The 12618-nt window shown below is 33.6% G+C and overlaps 1 protein-coding gene across 1 annotated transcript; it reads right to left on the reverse strand.

Annotated features, from left to right (window-relative positions):
• Positions 1–7615: 7615 nt before the first annotated feature.
• On the reverse strand, positions 7616–10007 carry LOC143592131 (uncharacterized). Its single transcript, XM_077072122.1, has 4 exons — positions 9450–10007; positions 8381–8830; positions 7981–8287; positions 7616–7752 (listed from the first exon to the last, which is right to left on the reverse strand). Exons 1-4 carry the CDS (start codon positions 9849–9851, stop codon positions 7616–7618), a joined length of 1296 nt encoding a protein of 431 aa, XP_076928237.1. The 5' UTR covers positions 9852–10007.
• Between the last annotated feature and the right edge of the window lie 2611 nt (positions 10008–12618).

Genomic DNA, 12618 nt, shown 5'->3' on the forward strand with positions numbered 1-12618 from the left:
CTTGATATTTGATAGGATACATACTACCCCAAAAGATATGAAAACGATTAAAAAGTGGCGTGAGAAACTCACCTATGAAATTGAAGCGAAAGACTAAGAATAACCGAAAGCGTCAAAGAACCCAAAGCAAATGATCCGAACGAACTATATATAATAAGAATAAATACGAACTTTAACGACTAATTCTAACAATGTTGTTAAGGCTAATTATTGCATAAGTTTATTTAAGAATTAATTAATATTTTATTGTTATTTCTACTAATTTTAAAGCTTTTGGTTATAATAATCAAATTGTATGTTTTAACAGAATTCGGTTATTGACATGATATAAATATTTTAACGGAAAAGATACGAAGCTTGATATCTGTAAACCTTGACTAACATTTACGAGTCGAAATTGAATTTAAAGATTTTAATGCAATAATCTAATTAATTAAAGTTTATGGTTTAGGTTAACGAATGATTAAAGTTAGTGGATTATGAAAATGAAAGCTTGTTTTTAAACGGAAAAGTGATGAAATATAATATATATTTATTTTATTAAAATTTTATTCGGTTTAAAAATAACTTTATTGTTTTATTATGATTTTAAAAAGATTTATTTGATTTTTTATAATGAATAAAGGTTTTAAAAAAATGAAACACAAAACCACTGTGACCCATGTTCGAACCCGGGTCTGTGGTTTATCACATTACGAGCTTAACCACTAGACCATGTTGAATTGTTGGTTTTAAGACAGAAACAAAGATATATGTATTAGCATTACTAACCATCTTCTTCCCCATTAAACCCTAGAATCCAATTGCTTAGAATAACTGTTCATTCATTTTATGTTAGGGGTTATGATTTATAGGTTTAAATGATCAAAATACATATCTCAGTTACCTCAAATGGCGCCAGGAAGGTGGTGAACAACGGGTAGCCAGAGACGGGATTTAGAAGTAAATTTACAGATTACCGAGTGTGTTGTTGTGATAGTTGAGTTCGGGAATGAGTTTAGCTTGAGGTTGGGACCCTATTTATACATGTAATTGCAACGAAATTCGTTAATTGATGTTAAATGTTAAGGGCCGAAAATCCGACAGTGGTCGCGGATTTCTTTGACGATTCTAGTACGTTATAATTCAATTAATATGTCAGTTAAAGGTTGTTAGGGTCGTCTAAGGTCAAACCCAAACCCACTCTGCACAACAAACTTCCCGCTACAACAAGAAACACAAACCCAATCACCTAAACTATGCTATTAACCAAGCACAACTCGACCCAACCGTCCCAAACAAGAAACCTTACTCTGGTTCTTTCCCGTAATGCTCCATTTGTAACCGTCATCATTCGGCTCAATTCCCATGCCGTCTTTGCACCCAATGCAACCGTTATGGCCATCTTAATAATACTATGCTTATGCCCCCTGGTGCACAGGCCGTCCCTCAATGGTCAATGACTACTGCTCAACCCGGCGCACCTACCCTACGTTCTTGCTACAATTTTGGAGACCATAATCATTTCCGCAACATGTGTCCTCAGCTCACCCATGCTTATCAATCTCAAGTCATACCCGCACCCTACTACACTACCCATGCTCATCAAGTCCAAACCTACCAACCCCCACATCCTTCAAGCTCCTCCAGTCAATCAAGATCATTCTTACCTAACCCAAACCTATCAAATTCCATACCCGCAAGCTCAAGTTTATCAAACTTACTCTAACCAAATCCCTCTTTGGCCACTCGTTCAAGCTCAACATATTCAAGCTATTTCAAATCAATCCACCTTGACTACACAAGTTCATATGGGTCAAACTCCTAATGGTGCTCAAAGTCAAATGAATCAAGTCAACCGTAAAACTACTTAAAGACTGAAGACTGTTGTTGCTTGCGTTATTCTATCTTAAGTTATTTTGTCTTTTCAAACTATATATTGTAACGACTCTTTATTTAATTATGGTATCGAATAATTTTCATTTGAATTAGTAATCCTTTGTGTATTTCTCTCTCATGGATAAAATTTATTTTATTTCTCAAGCTAATTGTTTAGATATCGTACTCTTATTGTAACATTTCGAATTTTTCGTAATTGAATTTGTTTGCATTTACCCAACGCGGAAATATTCGAATCTTTCGTATTATTTAAAAGTTGGTATTTATTAGTATTTATCTTGGTTCAACTTATTTTATATTCTCATAACTTTCAAACTCAATCAACCCTTAGAAACCCTTAAAATGGCAATATAGCGCATTTATAAAAGTTCAGGGACTAAAAATGAGAAAAATTGAAAATCAGGATTCTTCCACACCCGGACACATACGCGAAAGGGGAAAACTGACCCGGCCGCGTAGCGCAACCAATGCTGTAGACCAGCCAACTCGTTTTTTGTTTTAAAACCTGATTTTAACCCCAAATCTCGTCCAATTCAATTGGTTTCTAGATTGTTCTTCAAGATATAATAAATACCAACATTCCTAATGATAAACCCTAACTTAATCTCCAATATTGGACTTTAATTTGCTATTTAATTAGTTTATGGTAAAACCCAACTCAAGCCCTAATCCATCAATTAATCAATATCTTAAGCCCAAAGCCTAATTAGTCCTATATAAACCATCCTTAACTTATGTAAAATATTTACCCTAACTCAATGTAGCAATCATCAATCGAATTTGGGTGCTAATTCTCAAGAAACTCTTCCGGTGTTGACTTTTGAAAGTCCAAGGTTACTCTTTTCTCGGTTCTTCCAACTCTATTCATTTTCCAGGTGAGTTGTCAGCATGAAAAATATTTTCTTTTATCTAGCTAACAAAATCCCTCAATCAATTTTATAGATTGATGGAGTTTTGGTCGTCAATCTAATCTCGACCCGTTAAGGGGCATAAAAGTCAACTTTTGTAATTTTTTAATTACTATATCATCTGGTCAAAATTAGCTTTCAAGCCAGAAGACATTTTTGTTATCATGAGATTTTGAGAGTACTGGTCAAAACCTGACTCCAGATTTGAAGTTCGACTTGTGAACAGTACCAACTCGCTTATATATTAAAAGTTTCATAGCTTGAGTTTTACATGTCTGTTTAATCTGATTCCAGCAACATTATTCTCGGTTTCAATTATACTTTATTTTCTTCAAGTTTCAGTTTTACATTGTTATTATCATTAAACTCGTCTAATTAATAAGGTGAGTAATCACTCCCCTTATTTTACTATTTTTAAACAACCTTTTGGGGACCCTATGCGTAGTTATTCATATTTTCGTACTACATATTAATCATAACTTGCAAATCATGATTACTGTATGTTGAAAAGTTGAATGCCATGCTTACTTACTTATTTGTTTATTTTATCGCACTGGAAGAGGTCTATCATTAAAGTCTAACATATGTTGTCTGAATAGCCAAAGCCCAATTCGCAAGGCAATGGTTAAACGACACCAATTAATTGCTCATTGTTTAACTACTGATGCTCACAATAATGGTTTGCGTATTTCTTACATATTAATTATACAACAAAATTTGGTGATTACTTACTCAACCTTGTGTTGACAAACACATATTCTATTTTGTACGTATATTGCAGGTTATCATATGGTTTGAAGTGAAGGTTGAAGATCACATAGAATGGGCTTTATCTTATAAATAAATAAACAATTTGTTTAATTGTTTTTTATTTTATTTATAATTATTTGAGACAATGTGTACTTGATTTAGAAATTAATAAAGTAACTTAGAAATTGTCATTTAAATTTTATGTTAGTGTCATGTGAGCTGTGAACCAATAGTTCGCGCCCCGGCATTTCCGACATAGGTTGGGGTGTGACAGTGGCATAGAATGTCATGAATTATACTATGTGGAAGAAGTGGATCTTCATGGTACTGTGTTTTTGGCTCATGGAACTACTAACATAGAAGCCTGATTATGACATATGAGATTGGGACATCCATCAATTTGTTATTTGCATATTTTATTTTCAAAACTTTTTCCTGTTAATAAAACATTAAGTTGTGAAACTTGTGTCTTCGCTAAAAGCCACATACATACTTTTAAACCAAATAACACAAAAGTGAGTTTGCCTTTTTCTCTTATTCATTCGGGCGTATGGGATCCGGAAAAAGTTGTTGGAGGATAAAACTTTCATTATCCCGTCCTCTTTGTCGATGAATGCACTCGTATAACATGGATTTACTTTCTAAAACATAAATATGAAGTTTTTGATAAATTTAATATGTTTTATGCTATGAAACAAACACAATTTAAAATTGATATTCAAGATCTTCAATCCAATAATGGTGGGGAATACATAAACGATTCAACAAATTTTTTTTGTCAAACAAATGGAATAATTCATCAAACGTCGTATTTTCATACTCTAGAACAAAATGGCACTGTCGAATGGAAAAATCGTATCCTCTTAGAAATAACTCGAGCTCTCCTAATTGATTCCCAAGTTCCTAAGTCATTCTGTCCAAAGCTCTAGCTACTTCCACATATCTTATCAATCGGCTACCAACAAAAGCCCTTGACCTAAAAACAGCACTTCAAGTCCTCTCAGATTTTACCAAACTTCCACCTGCTCTGACATTACAACCATGAATATTTGGGTGGCTTTGTCTTTTTCCACATACCTAAAGTCAATCGAAGCAAACTTAACCCATGAGATAAAAATGTGTATTTGTAGGCTACGGTGTCAACCAAAAAGGGTATCGGTGCTATAGTCTAACCAAACGTCACATGTACATGACCATGAATAGCGATTTTCTTGAAACTAAATTTTTTATACATCCCAACTCAATGGTGAGGGGGGGAAAGAACATGACACATTGATTTGGCTAGATATGGGTTCTAAAATGGGCTACGTTATCCGAAGAAATTAACACAGTATCCAAGATGAGTCACCAATTCAATACAAATCCGGTGAACCAATTACAATTCCAAATCCTCCTTACCTAACGCCTGAAGTAAGTAACTCTCAAAATTCTAAAAATATAATAGATAACGGACCTCATGATATTAATGAAAATATAACTAACCATGAGGTAGATTTAGGACAAACAATGTAGGTGGAACAAGAAGAACCAATACAAGAAGAAACCACCGAGAGATACATTCTTCCACCAAGATTAAACAAAGAATTCCAGCAAAATGGTATTCTCTAAAAAAAACAATTTAAATCTTGTAGGTTTCCCATGGCGAACATAGCCGAAGAGAATCTATCTAAAGAAGCCAAAGCCTTTATTCAAAGTACTATGGAACAAGCCCTGTATTCAAAGAATTGGAAGGATGCAATGGATACTGAAATGAAGGCATTAATGAAAAGCAACACATGGGAAAAGTGCAATCTTCTTACAGGAAAGAAACCAGTGGAATGTCAATGGGTCTTTATAGTTAAACACAAACCAGATGGAACAATTGAAAGATATAAAGCACGGTTAGTGGCCAAAGGGTATACTCAGGCTTATGGGATTGACTACTCGGAAACATTCTCCCTAGTAGCCAAGTTTGACACAATAGGGTTTCATTTCTCAATTGCTGCAAATGAAGGATGGCCTCTTCATCAATTTGATGTTAAGAATGCCTTCCTGCACGGGGAATGGAAGAAAAAGTTTATATGGTAGCTCCGCCTGGCCAAGACAACTGACCTATTATATTATATACTCATTTTACAAACATGGGAGCTTGATGAACAACTCACCTATACATTCCCATGGGTTCACACAAACTTTCAAAAAAAGGAAGTATGCCAGTTAAAGAAATCTTTGTATGTGCATAAACAATTCCCTCAAGCATGGTTTGGTAGATTCACTCTAGAAATGAAGACATATGAATATCAACAAAGCAACTCCGATCATACATCGTCCCTTAAACGAAGAGGTAAATTCGTTACTTGTTTAATAATATGTGTTGATGATATGATTATTACAGGAAACGATGAAGAAATGAAGAATTTAAAGACAAACTTGTCCATGGAATTTGAAATGAAAGACACGGGAAGGCTCAAATATTTTCTTAGAATTGAGGTATTAAGATCCAGAAAAGGGATCTTTATATGCCAGAATAAATACATTATCGATCTTCTAGCCTAAGTAGGAATGGTTGACTGAAAGCCGGTTGACATATCAATGAGGATGAACCATCAACTTCATAGGGAAGAAGGAGTGGAGTTAACGAAGAAAGAAAGATATCAGCGCCTTGTAGGTAAATTAATTTATCTTTCACATGCTCGTCCTGATATTGCATATGCAGTTGGAGTGGTTAGAAAGTTTACGCATCAACCTCAAGTCAACCACATGGAGGCGGTATTGAGGATTATAAGATATGTTAAAGGAACAGCGGGCCATGGAGTTCTTTTTCAACAAAACAAACATATGAAAGTCCAGCTATATACTGATGCAGACCGGGCAGGAGATCAAGATGACCGTTGATCTACATCATGATACTTCACTCTGGTTGACGGAAACCTGGTAACCTAGAGAAGCAAGAAACAAAAAGTTGTAGCCTTATCGATTGTTGAAGCCGAATTCTACGGGATTGCATGAGGCCTGTCGAAGTTCTATGGATCCGTCGGCTTCTGATTGAGATAAGGATCCCTCCAACAGAAGCAAGTAAGATTATGTGTGATAACGAAGCCGCTATGCAAATGTCAGAAAATCCAGTTCAACACGATCGTACAAAACACATAGAAGTTAACATAGAAGTTAACTGGAACATCATCAAAGAAAAGCTTGAAACCGGAATTATGGAATTACCATTTGTCCAGTCCGAAGATCAATTAGCATATATATATTAACAAAGGCTGTCAACGAAAGAATATTCAGTTCTTGTCTTAACAAGTTGAGCATAGGAAACCCCACTACTCAACTTGAGTGGGAATGTTATAAATTATAACAAAATAATTAATTAAAGAATATTGCTTGGGATTAGTTTTCAATCATTTCCCTACATAGAAGATCTCAATATTAACATCAACATTGTACCGTTGGACAATAATCAAAGAATACACATCCATTTTATTTTATTGTTTTCCTTGTTAAGGGTCAACCCCTTTTTCTTGTATTAACAGTTCTTTACTTTGTACTTTATAGATACTTTGTAGACACAGAAACATATGAATCAATTGAAAACATCAAAATTCTCTGTACCATATTAAAATAATATACACATGTTGAACTATAAAACTATAAAAGAAGCTTTTCGTTCCCATGTTAGTATCATTAGCTTACAAATCATACAATGAATCACAACACATGGTCTCTAATCAACCCAAAGAAAGGTTCTTTGATGTTTAATAAGATAACTAATTAATGCCAGTTTTCTCATCATGACAACGCAACATACCTTTGTATTTTAAATGGAATGAAAGACAGCCTAGAAAGACAGCATCATGTGATGCAAAGATAGTTAAAGGTATACAATAATTAAGAAAAAATATATTTAATATAAATGAACAATCAATGTGATCATCAGGGATTGTACAAGGAAATAGAAAATGGAAATGACAAATAAATTGAAAAAAAATAAAATAAATTATAAATTATATAGTGATAGATACATGCTCTCTGTCCCTTCTCACAAACTTGTTTAATTTCTACTCTAGAAAGGATTCAACAACGAAGGGATATTGGAGGCTTTAAGAGATGCCAACAGTCTTTCCAAGCAACCACAACACCAATGACATTTCTATCATCACTATAGTGTGCAATGTGGTCCTATCCAGCATAAATCCGAACACCGTTATCCCCGCTCGATTGTTCTCAAAATACGTTACTACAACAAATTCAAAAAATAAATAAAATAAATTTTGGGTCAACAAAATTGTGTTAATATATTCATAATCATATGGAAAAATCATCAAAATAAACATTTGACTTGTAACTTTTATAAAATAAACATATTTAGTTTTGAAGTCTCTTAAGTAAACATATATTATGAGTTGTTCATTTCACAAACTTTAAAAGTGAATGTTTATTTTGTAAAAATGTTGACTGGTCTTACCTAAGGCTTGCCTTTTCTGGAACGAAATGGTACTGCGAGCATATGCGGGTATGAGTTTTGTGCTGTCTAGTTCATCTTCACTGGCAGCATCATCATTATCAGATGATGATCCATCGCTAAACACTTGGTTAGGCAAAACACTCACGGGTGGGGTTTCTGTGTCAAAATCTGGTGTGTCAAATGACTCAATGGTTGCACATACATGCCACTTAGCAGCCAGGCATGTCACACCTTGAGCCTTATGCGTGATCCTAGTTGCACTCCTTAGCAATATCATTATCCCAGCAAGCAAACTCACAGAAATCAACTGTATATTATAACACAAACCACATCAAATCAGTTACAAAAATACATGAAACTAATGATTTTAATATCATAATATTTGGTCATGATCACTTACTGCAAGTTCACCAGTTTTGAAGATGCTAAGGTCAGCATTGGACCGGGTGGTGTCAAGAAGCGATGTGAATTGACTTATTGTGACGATGATGAGGGCCCACATTATAAATATGCGATATCTGTGGCTGATGATGCGTAGATGCCTTCGGATCCTTAGGTGTTCTTTTAATACAGACTCAACATCAGAGTCCTCATGGAACACTTGAGCAAAATCTTGGAGACGGAGGATTTGGAGATGACAAATTAGACGAAACAAGACACAAACCAGAAAAAACACCACGGTTCTGTAGAGCCAGGATACAAGCTCCAAGGTGCATGCAACCGCATCACTAACAATTGCATTGCCTAGAAATGGAATAGCGGTGGCACCTGAAGTGTACCACCAGATCTTGTACGCAGCTTCAGCAGTAAAACATGGCGCAACGAATATGAAGAGAATTTTAAGCGAGCTCTGAATATGTACACAAAGAATTAATCTGGTTAGACATGTGAGTGTCAATTTTTTTAGCTAGTTTAGAAGACTGAAAAGCGTTTATATGTACGTAGTTTTGTGAAACGTGTTTGTTTTCTATGCAATCCGCTATTTAGGGCAGCGGATTTTGACTTGTCTCTAATAGCTTATGCATATTACTTTTTTTAAACCTAAATACACAATGCTGGTTAGCTTTTTTCTCGACATTCTTATATATATTTCATTGAAAACCGAGTTAGTCTTGTAAATTTTAAGAGATCTTTAATATAAACCAATTTTAATATATTACGTCAAAATATAAGGAAAGGGAAAAAAAGAAGCTTAACAAAACTATATATTTAGATTATAAAAACTGTAAAACAAATATTATTAGAGAAAAAAAATCAAATTATGGGTTAAATAAAATATTATTTAAAATGAAAAAGGCAAATAATTTATTTTGAAGACAGCTGGTTGAAATAGCAAACTTTGAACCTTTTTATGTTTCAAAAAACAGCTGTAAACGCATTTTAGTTCTAACCAACCAAATATAAAAATATAAAAAGAGACTCATAAGAAATAACATTAAAAGATAAATTAGGAGGAAAAGAGGACTTACATCAAGTTGTTCCGTGTAACCCTGTCGAACCGTATCACTTTCATTGCACAACTTATCAAAGAACAGGAACCTTCGAAGTCCATAAACACTTATAAATCGGGACAGACAAACAAACGAAAGTGTCGCAATGACACTGAGAGACAACTGGACATGGCTATCGTAAGGCCTCGCATGTCGATTATCACAATCGCTACACGCTAGGTAGAAATGCGAGAGAATGGGGATAACAATTGTAAAAACAATAAACACTAGCCAAGATACACAAAATGACCATTTGGTAGATTGATCAACACACATCCACCTGAGCCATGACCTGAAACTATGTAGCTCGTCGTAAGCGCTAGACTTCGTGCGCGATATGTTATTTCTCTTTGGTATAAGAGATGCTTTCTCGGCGTCCATGGCAGGTGGATGAATGGTGAAGTAATGAAGGAATATATATAACGATTCTTTGTTTGATAACTAAGACAAAGGAGTATTTATAGAAGGGATATTGTTTCAGAGAGACCCTCGAGTTTATGAAATTTTGCACTTTTAGCAGTGAACTAATAATGACTGGATTTGATTTATTGATTCTGATTTAGAATCGATTTAAAAGAGATTTAGTTTTAATTTTAAGATTATCTTTTATACTAAAATAATCTCACTAGTTTTTGTCTCGTACTCAGATGACACACCACAATCATTGGTGTACATGTTACACTTATATGATTAGATTAATATGTATGTGGTGTTATTTATTTACCCATTATTAATATTGTTGTTTATGATTATTATTTATTTATTTTATATTTATATTGTATTTAATTATTATAAATAAGTGTGTGTGTTTTTAATTAATTTCCTGTTAATTTTCAAAATACTTATAATAAAAGATCATAATATGTAATATTAATAAATAATATCTTTATAATTTCTGGAAAATTATTTAATACAATAAGAAAAACTGTATAAAGTTACTTGATATAACTAAACTACTAAAGATTACTTAAACTTATTTGGTAAAACACAAGATTTTCATAAAATATTTTGTATCTTGAAAGCCATGGTGTTATCAATGATTTTTCGGTTAGGGGTTTTCTATTTTGGTTTTTATTTGATCTTGACCTATAAAAAATAATAGTAATTAATTCTTACATTCATTTTATTGGCTTTCACGTTCATTTCCTCTTCTGATTTCTTTCAAATTTTCGTACTTAATAGGTTTATCTTTTTAGTATCAACTCAAGATGATGCATTCCTTATATCATGAACATTGACAGTTTTGATCTCCCGATCAGGTATAATAGTCTCAAGCATCTTATATATACTTATGTTTGGGCCTGAGTTTGAAAACCGCTCGTCTTGTTCAACTTGAGTATCTTTAGTATCTGATATAATTACCAATTAAATGTAGTTGGTAAGCAAACTTGAGTTTGATCTCCTGATCAACTTGATTACCTTTTACTCACATTTTTTTTATTTGTTTAATACGACGGATACCTATCGTGTATATACTTTTGTTTGGGCTTGAGTTTGAAAGCACCCTATTGACTTAATGGTTTTTTCAAAAATCCAATAAGTTAAAAAGTCTTTGCCAATCAAAAAATTCTTTTTATTTTACCTTTTTGAAAGAATTAAAGAACAGTTTTCTAAAAGCTCAAATTCTGCTTTTTGAAAAAAAACCAATAAATCAATAAGTTGTATACAACTCAATCCCAAACATTGTGTTGTTTGTTTAATTATATTGTCTTTTCATATCTTTCTAACCTAACTATTTAAGATTGTTTATCATTTCTCTTTATATTTTAAAAGATATTTTTTTTTATTTATTTTCTTTTATAACCAAACCTTAGTCTTTGTAAATTTAGTTTTTGAATCTGTGAAAACATTTTGTTATAAATATCATTTTTATACACACAACATTTAATATCATATATTGATATGAATGTTTTATTTTAAAAATAAATCAAACACCACGTTTTTGTAATCAACTTAAAATCAATATTGCATAATATATCAAAAACTTATTAAAGAAAGCCATAAATAAAAATTATTATATGAGATAACTGAATTTATGTATTACATATAATAATCTTTTATTTTTATTATATTTTTCAACCATATGGCCGTATGTAACATATGTTCTATCTTACTGTACTAAATAAACATACTAAAATAAACTTGCTAATTAATAAATTTAAACTATTTTATGGAACACCCCTTTAACTTTCACTTTCTTTTTGAATGACCTGTTTAACTTCATTGATAACCCGTTTCAGGATTAACTTCCAATTTATGCTATACTTTATGTTGTTAGAGCATACTGGCGGAGATCACATGCTTTGAATTTTTAGTTTTGTGTGTTCGGTATGCGTAGATGTTTGGCGTAGATATTTGATTGTAATAGAGATGAAGACAGTTATCAAAGTTGAAGGTCATGGTTACCGGACATGTTGATAGGTGCTGCAGGTGGATGATGGTGTCCAACATTCATTTATAATTTACTTACAAATTAATGAATTGGTTATCATGTAATGTTCTATTTTTGAAAGGATTTAATTATATGTGTATATACATCTGCAACCCCTTTTTCTAAATATCAGCCTTTTTATGATATACTCATCTTCTTTATTTAGATGTGTTAAAAATTGGGTTCCAATATGTAGAAACATAGATATTACATCAATATAGCAGGTAGGCGGGCAACAAGTTGCGCCGCCACCCCTTTCTGAATTGCAAACCCTAACCTGCTAAAGACATACCCCTGCCCCTTTGGAGTCGACACATTGCTATGCACAACCTGTTGGACCCTGGTTAGAAAACGGATAGCTTCCGGTGCCAAGGAGCCAAATGTATCAAAAGCCAGAGGGACAAAAACATGTTGGTTCTCTTCGCAGGCTTTAGCATGTTTCTCCACCTTCTTCGTTTCAGCCCTTTTCATTGCTTGCCCAGCTACAAACCCATTATCCCTCAAACCAGCTAAGGGAGATACCCCTGTGAGGTCAACACAAGCGTGTTTTCCCCCGGCCCAACCAAAGACGAGCAAATCAGCCGGTCGTAGAGTGGATCTCCCTTCCGTGGGGTCTGTAAGGAAGTTTACGGGGGCTTCCTTTTTAGTTGATATCCCAGCTCGCCTTAAGATGTCCCAAAGAACGTCCCGCACCCAATCATGTCGGTATTTGAACCC

The sequence above is a fragment of the Bidens hawaiensis genome, unplaced genomic scaffold (assembly GCF_021521415.1).
Source record: "Bidens hawaiensis isolate Kalapana, Puna unplaced genomic scaffold, B.hawaiensis_p1.1 tig00040543_1, whole genome shotgun sequence".
Classification (NCBI taxonomy): Eukaryota; Viridiplantae; Streptophyta; class Magnoliopsida; order Asterales; family Asteraceae; genus Bidens; species Bidens hawaiensis.

What these genes read in the sequence shown, in the direction of transcription:
- LOC143592131 (XM_077072122.1), bottom strand. Translation starts at nt 9,851, where the DNA reads ATGGACGCCGAGAAAGCATCTCTTATACCAAAGAGAAATAACATATCG. An exon ending in GTTACACGGAACAACTTGAT is followed by an intron (nt 8,831 to 9,449) that starts GTAAGTCCTCTT and finishes GTACATATTCAG; the next exon opens with AGCTCGCTTAAAATTCTCTT. An exon ending in TCAAAACTGGTGAACTTGCA is followed by an intron (nt 8,288 to 8,380) that starts GTAAGTGATCAT and finishes TATAATATACAG; the next exon opens with TTGATTTCTGTGAGTTTGCT.